Source organism: Cyprinodon variegatus, unplaced genomic scaffold (assembly GCF_000732505.1).
Source record: "Cyprinodon variegatus isolate N-32 unplaced genomic scaffold, C_variegatus-1.0 Scaffold372, whole genome shotgun sequence".
In the NCBI taxonomy this organism is placed as follows: domain Eukaryota; kingdom Metazoa; phylum Chordata; class Actinopteri; order Cyprinodontiformes; family Cyprinodontidae; genus Cyprinodon; species Cyprinodon variegatus.
The window spans coordinates 596159-613232 of NW_015150825.1; the positions used below are offsets into that span (position 1 = coordinate 596159).

Here is a 17074-nt window from a genome sequence, read left to right on the forward strand (position 1 = left end):
TAAAAAACAGAAGCCAACTCGGCTGCAGAGGAAACTCATCCACAGCTTGGCATCATTAGGGACATTTTATTCTTTGTCACACCTAAATGTTTTACTGTGACACATTCTTACATATAAGCTAAAGACTGCCAGAGCTGTGCAAACTGCCCTTTTTCAAACAAGCTTTTTTTAACCAACCTGGCCCTGTAAAAAGGTATATTGATAGTAATGGTAGTAATACAGCATAGCAACTACAAATGATCTTAGCGACAAGCACTGCTGTCCTAAGCAGCCTATTCTTCCAGATTTTCCTTCAAGATTGTTTGGAAAGACTAAATCAGCGTTTTCCATGTAATACTACAAGTACTGTTGGCTTGAATACCCAGTTTTAAAAGATGCTGTCTTCTGTTTCGCCTGCCGCGACTTGCAGACTGACAGCAGCTTGGAGGAATCGGTCCGAAAGGGCGTAAGTGACTGGAAAAAACTAAGCATCAAACTGGGAAAACATGCAAATTCTCTGGCCCATAAGAAGTATATGGTTAAATTGGACAACTTCAAACAGAGCACATCTGGAGGATCGATAGCTGCCATATTGTTGGAAAGCCACAACGCCACGGTTGAGAAGAACAGATCTTATCTTTGTAAAGTAGTGAATATCGTGATATTGATGTCTGCACTTGGATTGCCTTTCTATGGACACAGGGAGGCTACTGATTCAGAATCTCGTGGGAATTATCTTGAGGTTTACACATTTTTTTTCGAAATATGATTCCGACTTTCAAAGTATGCAGTCTAATTATTTCAATGCTGCAAGTCCAGATTTTCAGAACAAAATAATTGAAATATGCGCAAATTTGGTTCATGCGGAAATTGCAGAGAACGTGCAGGACACTGGGTTTTTTGCTGTAATCGCAGATGAGGCCAGGTCATCCAAAACTGAGCAGCTGTCACACTGCTCAGATATGCAGCTTAAAATCAAGGAGTGTTTTTTGTGTTTTATTGATTGTTATGCATCTCGAAATGCAGCTGGGATCGTGGACACCATAAACAGTGGATTGTAGACTGTGTGGACTGAAAAACATCCCAATTGTTGCCCGGAGCTATGATGGTGCCTCTGTAATGTCTGGCCAAGTGTCTGGAGTGCAGCAGCGCATTAAAGGGATGCATCCATACACAGCATACATACACTGCTTGGCTCACAAACGGAATCTCGTGCTTGTGGACTGCTGCACGGTGAACCATAGTGTCAAAACATTCCTGACTTCCTGAAACTGTACTCAGTATTTGCAGAGCCGGCAAACAATCATCGCTTTATTGAAGTCAAGAAATCGCTGGTTATGAAGCCAACCAAAATTGCACAGCCCAGTAATGCAAGTGGCGTACTCTGCATACCGTTAAAACACACTACTAACTATTACACAGTGGCTGAGAGAAATAAGTGATAAGGGAGACAAATGGTCAGTGGAGGCCACTGGTCTATGTGAGCATATGGGCAGGCTGTCATTCATTACATGTCTCATTGTACCTGAGACATACTGCGTGTGATTCACGTCACACACAAAGCCCTTCAGTCCTCCAAGCGGCTGTGCTCACCGACAAAAAAAAAAGCACTTTGTGTCACAGAGACAGACTGACAAATGGAACGATGTATGGGGATCAGTAAAGCAGTTCTGCCGAGACAACAACGTCTCCATACCCGAGGACATTCAAAGTCAGACACCTGCTGGTCCTGGACCACTTGTATGGAAAAGATAAAGGGCTGCACACCCCCCCACCTCCCTCAACAATTTCCTGATAACAACGACTTTGGGCCACAGAGAAGAACATAATGTAAATACTGTACAAATGTCCCAGAGTGAGACCCCTGGATACCAAAAGCACCTGTATTTCCCAGTGCTGGGCACCATCCTTTGCAAACTGGACAGACGACTCATGGGAGAGGCTGTTGAACTCACACAGGCCTGTGCAGCAGTGTTAAGATGTGACAAAAGTGGAATTGAACCTCTCGTACAAAAGTATGTACAGCCTCTGAAAAATCTACCACCACCTTGTTGGGGCAGAGATGGATTAAAGCCTCTACTGTCTGTGTCACATGAAAATCTTCAAAAAACTGTGGCAAGGGCTGTTTGCCCAAATCTATACAAGCTGCTGCAGTTGGCACTGACTCTACCTGTTGGATCTGCCACTTCCAAGAGGCGTTTCTCTGCAATAAGAAGGATTCGCAACTGACCACGCTTAACAACAGGAGCTGCACGGTTTTCATGCCTTGCTGTGCTTCACATCGATTCAAAGTGCAGGAAAAAAGTAATGGCTTATAGCCCAGAAAATACGATAAACTAATATGTCAGAAACAGCATTGCATCATGTCCCACTCTCAAGAAAACAAATTAGTGTCAATTTATCTTATAGATCTGAGAACGTGAAGAAAAACATTTTTACTTTGCATCTAATATAGGAGGCCAATAAACTAATAACAGAAAATAAAGGACTAGGAAAAATCTGTGGACTGACAATGAGAAATTGTTTACTAAAGTTTAATAATAAGTCAACCTTTGGATCAAACTAAAATGATGTTTGATTGTAAATGAAGTCTGATACAATTCCTGTCAAACCAGAGATCCCCTTTATTGAACCATTGCAAACATCGCAGCAGTTACCTGGGAGATCAGAGAACGTTCCTCTCTCGATGATGTGCTTCCTGTACAGAGTCTTCAGAACCTTTGCACTACCAAACCTCTTGAAGCGGCTCTTTACATTGTTGTAATACCATTCAAGGGACTGCGTCCTAAAAATCCTGCAGATATGAGAGAAGAAGACAGAATATTAAGTCAAAAGGACATTTTTATTGTTAATTTTTATTTGCTTGTCTTTAAACAAAATAGACAGTTATACAAGTTGAGTGTACTCAAGTTGCATACTTGAGTGTTCTGCATACTTTTATGTCTGGCATTTTCTTTCATTATTGGAAGAAAAAAACAGTGGGTGATTCAATGGCAGCCCGACAGACCCTGGCACAGACATCATTACATAAGAAATAATAGATCCATAGCAGAAAGGGTTTAGCAAAAAAGCTCAGAGAAAGGAGCTCCCTTTTCTCCAGCAGTGCTGCACTGGATTGCATGAAACTCTGCCAACTCTGTGTTTAATCTCGCAGCCCCTTCTGCTCTTGTTTGGATTTTTTTTTAGCTGCTGCTGCACCAATAATGAGTCCAAATCAAGGCAGAATCCCTGCTGGAGGAAACAAAACAAATACCCAGTATGCACATTCTGCTGCTCAACTTCAGAATAACATGCAAATCTCAATTCTTTGCAGAAGGTCTAGAATCAAACATTACTTCTTTCCATCCTGTTTCTGGGGAGTCAGACTTGGGAATAGATGCCCAGACACGGCATATATTTTTCTGGTTAACCTGTTAATTCCAATCATTTAAAGTTCACAGCTTTTTCAATTTAGTCCAATGCCGGACGTTTACAGAGGACTGTTTTTTTTTTTTTTTTTCCAGCAAAGTAATTCTCACTGGTGGAAATACATTGGTTGGTTCCTTGGATGAACTCCCTTACTGTTCAAAACAAGCTATGGGAAGTAACAAAGTCACCATCCTTTCAGGTTGTTTTAAGCGTAAGATCCTCACCAACATTTTTCTTCTTAGTGCTGATCAGCTGGCGAAATTAAGGTTGCTGCATCTTTAATCTTTTTTAGTCAGAGAAATTATGATAGTTTGTTTAAATTATTTTAGGGCAGTCAGGGTGTTTAGACTAGAGGGAGTACCAAGAATCCCTCTAATAAAGGTAAACCAAGTATTTCACCGGTTAATATCAACTTAATATAGTCTCAGTATTATTATATAAAGAACAGAACAGCAAAAAGGTTTAAAATTTGTCTATAAGCCAGTTTGCATTGAAAACGCCAACTAAGTTCTGCAGGTTTTATTAAAGTTTGTTTCTTAAGTTAATATATACAGATAACACTACAATTGTTATGGTTCTTCCCTTTTGGACTTTAAGTTTTCAGTATCTATGTTATTCTGTTTGTTGATCTTTGGTTTATTTTCCATTTTGAGCATATTTAAACTGTGTTTTTTTGTGTTTTTGGTTACTCTCTGTTGCCCCCTTGTGCCTGTCTCCTTTCCTGTAGCTCCCTTCTGGTCACTTCTATCCAAACCTGCTCCATATCAGCTAATTACCCCAGTATTTGTTCTGTCTCCCATTTATACTCTCCCTGTGCAGTACAGTACCTCACTGCTGGTTTCTCATTGTTACTTGGCTCCTCATTTGTCTGTTTTCCTCTGACGTCACATGGTTTTTTTTGTTTCCTGTATTTTGGTCTTGAATTTTATTTCTGTTGCCCTTTCTTTTATTAAATCGGGAAAAAAACTTGTCTCTGCCTCCTCATCTCTGCATTTGATTCCACAACCAACCTCCACCCAACCTGGCAATATTGACCAGTTGTTGATGTTGTAATGTTTTAGCCAATGTAATTTGAAATTGTGGTATAAATACAATTAAACAATGAAGCAATTGGATGTTTGCCTTAGGTTATCATACTGAGAGAAACAAAAAAACTCTTACAAAATTGAAGATTTTAACCAGCAAGCCCAGTCAGAAAAACTGTTCAAAAGAACCAGAGTGATCTTAGAGGGCCGAGGTAGAATAACAAACAAGGATTGTTACTGGGACCAGTTACCAAGCGAACAGGTGACTGTCCAGTAAAAAGGTTCATTTATAAATGCTAACCAGCTTTGCAGCTTAAGGGTGCAATATGGTGATGAGAGACAGTCTGTGTGACCAGTCAGCTGTGGGAGTTCAGCACAGTAGATGCTGGGATTGCAGTGAATCATTACATGCTCACCAGGTTTGACCATCAGAATGCACTAAAAGCAGAACAGGCCCCATGGCTTGAGCCATCGGTTATCTCCTTTAGAAGCGGCTACGCCTGACATTATTCCAAAACTAATGTAAGTGGGCTGCTTTGGCTCGGTGGGTAGAGTAACTGTCCTGCAATTGGAAAACTATTGACTAATTTCTGGGTTCCTCCTGCTACAAAACAATGAGCCCTTATATAAACCACTTTTTTTCAGTTCTGCCAACAAATTAGAGTATTGATGAATGTGGCTCCAATCAATGCACCTTGATTGCCTGGTATGTCATGGGAAGTGGTCTAGTTTTGCTTTGGGTGAATATTTGGTGCCTAAATCAAAAGTATGCTTTTACCAACATACCAACAACACCAACCTTTTCTGCTGTCTGCATTAAAATTAGAACAGAAAGGGAAGATAGCATAAATAAACAGCCCACCCTTGACTTCAAATTAAGTGTACATCTGGACGCTTCTGTTTGGTGAGACAAAGAGCCTTGGAGGAAAGCAACCATGCTAATAAAGGCATCCTGAGTGCCCCTGAGGCTCACTGAGCTGCCATGTTCATCCATTCTCCCGCCACCTCTTCCTCCCCTGGATTTATTATTCGCTGCCTCTATCAACTGGGCTGCTCAATGGGTCTCGGCTCCTTAATTTCATGCCATGGGTCAGCCTTGTCATTTTAATAGTTGCAGGCAAGCTCCAGCAAAAAAAAAAAAAAAAAGTCTAGCTGTTTCTGATCTGTGTCTGGACATGAGATAGAAGCCACAGGCATCAGGAGGCACAAATACAAATAGGTTTCACCTCCAATCTGAAATGAGCTGATGCATCATAAGGTACCCTTTGGACTGAGAGGCAACGAGGAAAAGGAGACTCATGCATCATAGCTAAGAGCTTTTTTTTATTTTTGCAATATAAATCAGCTATATTTACAGGCTGTGAATGAAACAAACAGGCTGCCAAAACCCAACAGACAAACATGATTGGAGGCAGTCCAAAGAAAACATAAATACCAATCTAATTTATTAGCACCCTAAAAGATATTCAAATTTCATTGCAGTAGTATTCTAGTGCTTTAGACTTAGAGACTTAGACAGATTTTATTTGTCATTTTGTTTACACAAGTGTAAAACAAAAATAAATTTTGTTTGGAACTGCAGCCTTGAAAAATAGTAAAAATGACTGTAAATTTACAGTTGTAACATTTTTTTTTATACTAAAAAATACATATCTTATAGATATAAAACATATTTTGAGTATGTTTCTTCCAAAGACCTTTTGAGTAAATTCATATACTCAAAAAAAGTAAATATGCATATATCCTTCAGGGCTAAGTAACTATGAATCCATGATCTTCTGTGGCAAATAACTATAAATTTAAAGATTTTGAAAAGCCATAAAACAATGACAGCTAAATAGCTACAAGTTCTTCATACAAAAAAGCTAGAGGCCTGATTAAAAATAAAAAATACAAAGTAAAGAATAAAAATAATAAGAAAAGGTTTCTGTAATAAATAATGCTCGGTAAGGACCCAGTTTCTTTTTGTTTTTTGATAATAATAATAATAATACATTTTATTTGAAAGCGCCTTATCACAACACCCAAGGACACTGTACAGACAGATAAAAACATTAAAAACAGGGAGCTAAAAAGTACAAGCATAAGATGCCACAGAAAACAAAACAGCAGGAAGTAAAATAAAACCAAAGGAAGAAAAGGAAGAGAACAATATTGAAGTGATGCGTAAGAACTAGATGGGATAGGACGAAGGGGGTAAAGTAAGGAAGGGAAAATATTTAAACATCACAGCAACAAGTTTTGAAAATGTAGGATTGATTTATCTTAAAGGTGCATTGCATAAGTTTAAAGGTTAAATACTAATGATACTTGTAGTGTTGAAGTGCTTGAGATCCGTCATGGTTGTGAGACCACATTTTTATTTTCTTAGTCTTGTCTTTATATTGATGACATTTATACTCCTCCTTGTTTTGGTCTCGGACAGGGGGGTCTTGGGCTTTTTTAAACAAAACTGGCTGAGAATGTTTCTCATACTTTACTCTAAAAAAAAAAAAAAAAAAAAAACATAAAAAAAACTGTGTGGTTGCATGGAAAAAGTAAAAGCAAAAACCAATATTCAAAAATGCTACCAAAAATGCCTTACTCAAATGTCTGCTTTTTCACACAGCTCATTTAAATTAGTTCGTACTGACCCTTCCCTCTATCTATTCTCTCTCCCTGAAATGAAAGGGTTATTGTGACTTACTGTATCAGTTCAGTTGTGTTTACATGAACTTTTTCAAGGAACTAAACACAACAAATTTGCTATGATTCCAAGTTTTTTGCTGTAAGGAAATTAGAACAAAGATTCTCCAAATTATACAGGTTGCCTCAATAAGACCAAACATCTCATTTACAATATAGATCTGTGTAGATAAACATAAACAAAATCATCAAATATATAATTTTCCTTTGATGTATATATGGTTTTGCCTTAGTCTCGACCTCTAAATGTCTTTGCCTTATCTCAGTCTCGGTACTCCCTGGTCTTGGTTAGTCTTGACTACAACACTAGACATTTATCTCTAAATGTTAAATAATATGACAGCCTTTTTATGCCACAATCTGGAGTGTATTGTTATTTAAAAACAAATATTGCAAAATATCCCAGTAGGAACTAGGTGACTAAGAACCAGTAACAACCTGTTTGAAAAGGTGATCACCTCTACAATCAAATTTGGTATTTACAGGTACATGCCAATACAAAATATTAAGAACCCCTGTCTTATTAGAGATGACATCTAAGACAGGAATTATACATTTTTATTAAAGTTTCTGCACCATCATCTGCTTGATTCCATGTAGAAATATAAGTTTTGTAAAGGCACAACTTGCCTTTCAGAAAAAAGGCGAGCGATTTAGGACAGCTGGAGAAGCATCTCAGTGAATGAAGCATGACATTGCTCCCCTTGAGTAATCTGATCTAAAAAAGTGATGACGAGGGGAGGAGAGAGAGGATGATAAGCAGAGGCTTTCAAGCAAGAGCTCTCCTGTTCACTAAGCTTGTGCAAATACTTGTTTCATAATGAGGCTGGGAGAATCCCTGATGCTCGGCTGCTGCATGAATAAGCAAGAGGGATTCCTTTGGATGGTCCCTTGACACCAGGCTTACCCTTCCTCCATCATCGCCTCACTAAGCTCTGCACGGAGCCACTGCCTCCCTCCTCACCCTTCCCCTCTTATCTAAAACCCTTATGCCCTCTGTACTTCAGAGAGCCAATTTGCCAATCTCAATGAGTTCTAAATAAAATATATGAAAGTATATGAAGAGCAGCTGACGCTCTAAGCCCTGTAGCAACGGAAAATATTTGCATAATCGACTTTCTGTGCCTTCTAATAAATTGGTTCAGCTTTGGGGGAAGTTACTGGAGAGAATGGGTGGTAAAAATTAATAAATAAAATAAAGGATGGTGGATCTGATGGGGTAATAGAGAACATTTGAAGAAAAACTTCTTCAGCACTGATGATTTTCCCCTCTGTGAGTCACTGTACGTGATAATAGGAGAAAATAAGGAAAGATTGCTCTGAGCTGCATTCATAGATTAAAGTGGCTGTTTGGAGGGTTAAAGCTTTTATGCTAGGTGGTCCTAATGAATGAAATGTTTGAGTGGCTATTACCGTCTGCACATTTTAGCTGTCTTCATATCACCAAAGATAAAAAGAATAAAGTGACAGCAAAAATGGAGAGATATATGCTTCCTGACTGCACTGCAATAATTGTCTGTATCTGAGCATCTGCTTCAAGCAGAGTGATTGATGCTGCTTTAAAGGCTAGCCCTGTTGAGTCTGCAGGGGGATCTGTGTTGCTTTTGGCCTGTTTCTCTTGCAATGATTCTTGGGACCTTGTCATAGAGCTGGAAGCATGACCCTGAAGAAGAAAACAAGTTTTTAATAACTGTCAAAGTCGAATTTGTTCCTGGATTATTAAATCCTAAGACTTAAATAGTATAAAGTACCTGTGGAAAGGGCTCGTAGGACTGCAGATGGTCCATTGAGACTGTGCAAAGAGGACTGGTAACTATATAGACATAGAGATGCATGCAAACTAAAACAAAATGTATGGTTTGTCAATGATTATACTGAAGTTGACTGAAATATTTCATTTTGCTCAATGTCAGCCCTATTATTTTAAACTAAGAAGGAAATAGTAGTGAAAAAAAATGAAATCGCATTTTATACATCCCCAAGTAAAAGTACTAAACTAGCATTTGTTGTAAATTCTCAGTCTTAGATTTGCTTCTTGTTTGAAAAGCAAAATTAGTCTCAGAGAAGAAAGCCTCCATTAAACACAACCTAAAATGTCCTCAGGAAATATGATGGGAACTTTGGGATCTGTAAGATAACCTAAATAAATCACATTAAATAGTATAACATTGTCCTATATATGCTTTAAAATAGAATCGTAATTTTATTCTGAGCATAGCACATGTTCTAAGAAGTGTTCTGCAAATTAAAAGCAGCTATTCTCCTGGTGTCCTGCTTCCACACAATCTGCACACAATATATCAACCAGCATATCACCACTATCAGATTAAAGCGAGTCAAGTTTCTTTGTATAGCTCATTTTGGCAATAAAAGAACCCCAAGTACTGATTAATGATGAAAACACAAGAGAATGAAATGCATAAAATGACATAAAAATGCAATGCAAAATGCAAAATGCAAAAAAAAAAAAAAAAAAAAATTGCCCATAGATTGAGTTGACTTCCAGAGGACAAAGATGTGGGCCAGAACCCATGAGACCTGCAAATGTGAGCTGAGGCTGACAGACCTGTCGGACTGATTCAAAATTAAACAAGGCAGGAAAACAGCGCTCATAAAGTACCAACCCTGAACATGACCTTTCCAGTGAGCTGTTGAAATATTGATGAACTCTCATTGCCTCCCTGATCAACATTCAATGAAGCAAATAGTTAAGATCCCTTAATAAACCGCTTTTTGGAAAGATGGTAAGAAAATGAGTGCTTCAACCAACTACTAAGCTGAATAAAACTTATCTATCAATTTCTGGTCATTTACAGCCAAACCAGTGCTTTGTTAACACTTCTGACAAATATCCAAAACATAGAAAAACATTAACTTTTAGTGTAATCATATCTGCAGTCATAGAGTGTATCAGAAATGGAGAATAAACTTAGTGGAAGCGAACAAAACATGGGAGATGATTGTAGATTTTAGGAGAATCATGAACAAGTCAAACACTATTACCAGCATTGGACACAACTGTAAGGCTGTCTGCAAGAAAGACAAGAACAGACCATACTTCTTAAGGAAGATAAAGTCTTTCAGTGTTTGTAGCAAAGAGTCAAAACCTCTTTTTTTTATCATCCGTGAGGGCAACAGCATCAGATCAAATGACTTTAAGAAGCTTTCTGAGCAAATAAAAAGACTGGCTATGTTGTAGGAATTTCTCTAGAACCTCACAAATAATAAGTATTCATTAAGTGAAGAGCATTATTGACAATCCTGAGGATCCACTTCATCAGACTGTTAAACAACACCAGACTGTCTTCAGTCAGAAGCTTTTGCAAATTCCCAGTCATCGATTTCTATTACTACCCACTAAAGAACCCCCTTTACAGTATCAGTAAGAACAGTATTTATTTCTCCTTGGTATAAATACAGCATTTTTTTAACTTAACTGAATCCTTTTTAAACATTTAATTCAGCTTCAATGGATGAAAGATGGATGCATCCTCTGAAGAAACGCTACAAAGTTTTTACTCCTCTTTAAGAGGATCAGTAATCCCAAATACCACAGTTATTATGTATTTGCAGTGTGTGACCATATGTGAAGGGTCTTTAAAAACCACAAAGCATCTGCGTATATTGGTGGAAGACTGTTCCTTGAAGAGCATCTGGTCACTGTTGAGCAACAGACAACTATCTCTTTCCACACAGGCGAAACTTTAACAATACCTTTAACTATTCCCATTGATGGAAACTGTAAGTTTACAGAAACTTTGTTTTTTTTTTCATTGTTTATGCTGCTATCCTGCTAAAGAAGCCCAGATAAAGGGACAGACCAGCATCGAGTAAGCCATTTATTCCTTCTCCTCCTGCAATAGCTCATTCTTTAAAGAGCCAAAAATGTCCTCTTTTATTTTTTCCCTTCGTTCTCTTTTTCACTTGATCTGTATTCTTGAGGTCTGTCCCATTCTTTATCACCCAGCTCTCAGCAGGTCTTCATCATCCACTGCAGAGCAGATGAATGGTGCAGCAAGGAAGATTGTAAATGAGTTATACTGGGACAGAGCACTTACAGACAGAACACTGGAAAGAAGGACTATTGTGAACATCACTGAAGTGAACAAAGGAACTTTTCTATTCGTTGAAGAAAATGCAACTCTGCATTATGTAACTTTGGTTATTATACTATTGTGCCCCTATTGTCCAACTCATACACATTTTACAATTCAAATACAATGGTTGTATACTTACACCTGCATGCAGATGGAACATTTAATCACAGGATATCCATGTTCATAAACATTTATCAAATGGTTACAGCGACCTCTACATCTATTGGCACTGGTTTGGATTAACTAGTTTCTGGTCAGATGTCTTACTAAAACTGTCTCACCTTGACAGAAATCCTTCATACAATGTTTGCTATTAGAAAGAAAACACCAAAGTAACTGTATTCTGAACAAACTGAGACAGAAAAGAAAAACTCATTGGCGCTTTGAATCGAGGCTACTTCTACAATGTCATAATGGATCCTGGCAAAGGATAAAACTTCCTGATACTTGCATGTCAAATTTGCAGTATATGCTTATTTTAGTGTAATCTAATACCTCCGGCAGCGCATCACTTCCACAATTGCAGTTCAGATTGATTATATTGTTTATTATAAATCTGGGGGGGGGGGAAATCACATTATAATGGGAGTGGCGGCCTAGTGGTTAGGGCATAGAGCTTGAAATACTGAGGTTCTGAGTTCGAGCCACACTCCCACAGACTGCCACTCTGGGTCCCTGAGCAAAGACCCTTAACCCCACACTGCTCCCCGGGCGCCACACAATGACAGCCCACCGCTCCCCAAGGGTTGCTCTGTATTTGTGACAGTGTAATGACAATTAAAAAAAAAAAAAAGCTGGAATTATATTGGCTGCCTTGGAAGTTTAGCTATTATGGTTATTACTGTTGAGGAAATAACATTCATTAGCAGAGAAAGGGATTTTTAACAGAAGTGAATATTAAGCTATTGGTGTTTAAAACCTATTACTTACTTTAAATGTGCAAGTTTTGTTTTTTAGAGTGTGCAAACACTTTAATTGTAAGAAATCCATCCATCCATCCATCCATCCATCCATCCATCCATCCATCCATCCATCCATCCATCCATCCATCCATCCATCCATCCATCCATCCTCTTCTGACTATTTTTCAGGGTCAAAAGGGGGGCCGGTGCCTTTCTCCAGCAAAAGGTGGGGTACACCCTGGAATGATCTACAGTCCATCGTAGGGCAACACAGAGACATACAGCCATATACACAAACACCTAAGGGCAATTTAGAAACACCAGGCAGCAATGATACAAAATGCATTGGGTAGTCCTCACAAGAAGACCATTTATTTTGAGTTGTTGTCAACATCCAATCCGTTTTAACCTTTAATTTATTGCGCTAATCATAAATATGGGGATATTAAGGAGAATTTGTTCCTGATGACAGTTCCAGATTTATAAAGATTCACACACAGCCTTACTTGGATGGCGTGGTCTTTTGTCTTTCCCATTTTGTAGAGCGTCTAAAAGAAATGGCGTTCTATATCATGTCAGGGGAAGACGGGCATAATCAATCTTCAAGGTAACTATTGTAAATATGTTACAGTATTCCAAAGAATGTGGCAGATTAGAGGTTGTGCAAATGTTCAATTTGAATTTATTTATGTCAACTGTATGTTTATTTATCTATGTGTAGCAGCTCTCTTTACACTACTGGGCAATAAAGCAGTTTCTGATTCTTATCAGAATCTTAGATGCTATTTTATGTTCAATTGTGGTTTAACATAGACATAGATATTCGTAAATGCAAAGTTCACATCGATATTATGAAGGAGTTCTCGCACCATTTATAAATGTATAAATCCCACAGTAAATATTGATCTCCTTATGTTACGTAATTTCAGCTCGGTGCTACATTATCAGGGGAGTGAGCAGAGGATGAAAGGTCATTAGCTTGATTATAACTCCAGACATCACAGACGAACACGTTTGAGAAAAGGACTAAGAGAAAACAGCAAACGGAATATGCCAGAGTCCAATACACTCTGTAGTAACCCAAACAGACTGCTGAAGATTAAAGGGAACAACAGTCAACTGACCAAAATGTGTAGGAGAGGGACAGAAGAAACAAAAAATGTGGGTAGAAACACATGGATATACAGTAGCAGCCATTCAAAATGGCCGTTCTCAGTCAAACGCCAGCCGAATGGCAGCCCACTTCCCTGCAACTCCCAGCAGAATCCCCTCCAACTTCCTGCCACTGGAGTGACCCCCTCCTTCTCCTGGGCATGCATATTTTTTTCCTCTGACTCCCCCCTTATTGGTTCTGACCAGAACACGACAGTGTCCTCAAATCATAACAGAAAGAATATTTTAGTACAAAGATTGATGACCTGCCAAGGACCAGCAAAGGGCCCATCAAGGAAAGTGGGGAAATTTTGAATGGCTACTACTATAGAGGCAAAGGTAGATAGATAAAGACAATGAGAAATGATTATGATCATGGATCCAAAACACATTGTTGTCCAAATTAAAAGGCTTTTCTAAGCCGATCCTCTATAAAACTAATGCTTTCTATGCTTTAAGAAGAAAAGACAGTTGAAAGACAGTTCCCTACTGTTACTCTTTTAGGATGTTTATGAGCATGTCTGTGTCTCCCTGATAAGCCTGCAAGCTGCAAACCCAGAATGCTTTAAACAGAAAAGGTGCACAGCGTTTCATCAAAGGTCACAAAGCAGCTCCACATGGGAAGGTTTCAGGTTTGCTGGCAGCCAGTTAAAGGCAGCAGCCTTTGATATAAGGGGAAAACTTTGTCTGGTTGCTCTTTATAACAGCCTCTTAACATTCAAAAGCTTTAAGGATGCATTAATGGCACAAATCCAGAATGTGTTTTTAAAAAAATATATAAATAGAACCTCATTGTTAAGTAGAGACTGATTTCTTTCCAACGCTAAAAAATGAATTATTCATATCCTGCAATCGAGCTACACAAATGACATTTATATCAATGTTTTGTCTGCCGTGGGTATGTAGGCATGTGTCTGAGTGTGTCCAGTTTAGAAATTTTAATTTGAAAAGATTCCACTGTGTGGGTAAGCCTATGGAAAGTTTCCTCTGTTTTCTGAGCATTATTCTTTCAAGAAAACCAGCAGCAGAAAAATACCAGCAAAGAGAGCTATTAGCTCTGGCTTAGAGCATTTAGAAAGCAGATGAATGAACATCTTCCCACACAGGTCTGAGACTGACCTCGTCTGGGAGCAGCAAGCCATTAAGTGAAGTTACGCAACAACTACAGAGAAACAAAAGTCAGCACTTGTAGGTCTTGTCTGAGTTCTTGGTTGTTTAACTCTTAGGCTCTTTTCTGATCGAGCTATTGTTTTATTTCCCTTTCTTTTTCTGTCTCTATTCCGAATTTGCATATCAGCAGATATTGCAAGAAGATTTTAAATATTCCAAAGTTGCTGCACCCTTATGCAGGCTTTGATTTTTTTTTTTTTTTTTTTAAAGAAAAGCGCCTAGAAAGACTCTGGCTTTCAGGGAGAAATGATCTCAGAGAAAAAAATCTCACTATTATATGGGGATTTTTACATTTGACACTGTGACATTTACATTCTAGACGTCCCAGATATCTGGTCAAAGAATGAGATAAATGTGGGTATGCTGAGGGAATTACTTTCCCAAACACACAACCAGCCTTTACTGCAAGATGATGGTGATTTTTATGATAAATGGGGCACTGAAAAAATGGGTAAGAACATATCTGACCCTGTTAAACTAAAGCTAGATGGCATCAAGAAATCACAGTCAACTAATTCAGTTATTTCAAACCAATATAAGGTTTTTGGTAATGTTAACCCTAATTTAGGGATATAATCAGTCTATTATGGGTTCTCTTGTGCATATCTGATCTGAAACACACTTAAAAAATAATGGGGACTAACATCACCCATCAGCTACTGCAGAAAATGGTTACCATGGATACCAAACATAGGCTAGTGGACAGGTATTTAAAAACGAAGGATTTATATTGATTTCTCTGGGATGTCCCCCTGCTTTATGGAGGCCCATAAAGATGGAAAACATATTTTTTTTCAATTGCAACACTTACACTCAGTTGTTTGTAAAACTGGATCCAAGTTAAACTACACCTACTTCTTTTTGTGTAAAAATCACATCTCCAATTGACTTTGAATTTGTGAATTTGTGTTATTAGCACCTATACCTTTGAAATTTAAAATTTGAAACCGGACAAACTATATGTGTACCCAATGAACACAAAACTAAATTCAAAGACTTGCACAATCACTCAACGTTATTTGTTCTATTATTTTTAATTAAAAGCTGACAAACAAGTACTGTATGCCATCATATACTTGAGTAGGTGTTATAACAAAAAATTCTATAGGTTAGCAAGGTTCTAAAGACCCGAGCAAAACAAAGAGACAAGAAATAATTAAGAAATAAAATGAAATGGACATGAGACATAACTCCACTAGGACACCATGTCCCCAGCCTCCCCTAGAAACTGAGAAAAGCTCTTCGGGGCTGTGAGTAAAGTCCCAGCAGACCATCACTATTCACCTGGACTTGCCAAGTCTGTATGGCTTCCTGCACTTTCAGCATATTGAAGATGCCACAAGGTTGTAATCGGTGGACAGCTCCATCCCTCTCTTCACCCAAGAGTCCAAGACATGTGGCTAATTGTCAGAAGATACCACCAGAAAGTCTACAGTGTCATCAACTTCCACCACCTTGAGGTGGCGAATTGCCAACTTAACATGGTGAAAGGGTTTTAGAGCTCAGATGATCCTAGAGGCCATAATGTCGCAGGATTAAATGCCCCTGGTAGGGTCTCCAAGGTCAAACAGATATTGGGTGAGGCGTTAAAGAAAAATAGAGCAGTTCAAGAAGCCCCTATGATGACAACACACACAATGCGCTTGACGTTGCCTGGTGTAGCAGAGCCGATCCCCCTCCTTTAAGCCAGGCCCAGGGTAGGGGTTAATCTGTGAGCCCCTGGTGGTCAAATAACTCCTTTTAGAAAACAGCAGACCAAGACCAAGAGTAAAATGCAAGGTCATCCCCCAGGGGAGCCACCACCTCCAGGGGGAACCATAAGGCGCTGGTACGCAGAGGATTTGGCAGCAGTAAGTGATGAAGGTGACTTGATTTAGTGATACTAAAACTGGCTCTAGGGATGTGGAATGTCATATCACTGGAGTTTAAAGAGTGTGAGCTTCTGCGGGAGGGGGTGTGATACCAGCTAGAAATAGACAGGCTCATCTCCATGCATAACCTGCATGGAGGTCATGTGTGGACGAACCCAGGCACTTAAGAAATCCTGAATTCTCTACTACGCTGGAGTGGCCGGCAAGGAAGGGGTGGAGGGCTGGGGTAGATTTAGTTTTTTTCCCCAGCTCACCCGTCTTGTGTTGGAGTTCACCACAGGGGATGAGAGAATGGCATTGCTTTGTCTTCGAGTATGGGTGCGGTTTCAGACTGTCGTCTCGACCTATGTGCCAAGTGGCTGTATGAAGTATCAGGTCTTCTTAGTGTCCCTGGTGGGGATGCTGGAAGGTGCTTCTCCTGAAGATTTCATTAATTTGCTGAGGAACTTCAATGCCTGTGTGGGAAATGACAGTGACACCTGGAGGGGACTTCTGAGCAAGTCATGGATTGTCCATAAGAACACCACACCACTTCCTTAAGGATGTCCATCAGTGCAATTGGCACCAGGAGTCTTAGGCCTTGGTTCAAGACCAAAAGAAGGGGGCTTACCCTCTTCAGGTCGGAGGGCGGTTAATGCCTCAAGTAAAGGATTTCAAGTTTCTTGGGGTCCTGTTCTAGCCTGACGTAGTCCGACTCAATTCTAGTCAGAATATGAGTCTGATACTGCTCCATAGAGCTGTGATTATGGGGCGTGTTTTGAACGAACCAGAAAAAAATGCCTCTG

General features: G+C 39.1%; 1 protein-coding gene across 3 annotated transcripts in view; it reads right to left on the bottom strand.

Annotated features, from left to right (window-relative positions):
* LOC107092264 (rab effector MyRIP-like) overlaps positions 1-17074 on the bottom strand; it is a 152605-nt gene that overhangs the window by 37395 nt on the left and 98136 nt on the right. For all 3 annotated transcript variants that reach the window (XM_015386627.1, XM_015386626.1, XM_015386625.1), the window contains exon 4: positions 2637-2773. In XM_015386627.1, coding sequence (XP_015242113.1) covers positions 2637-2773 — 137 coding nt within the window. The remainder of the gene's footprint in view (positions 1-2636; positions 2774-17074) is intronic.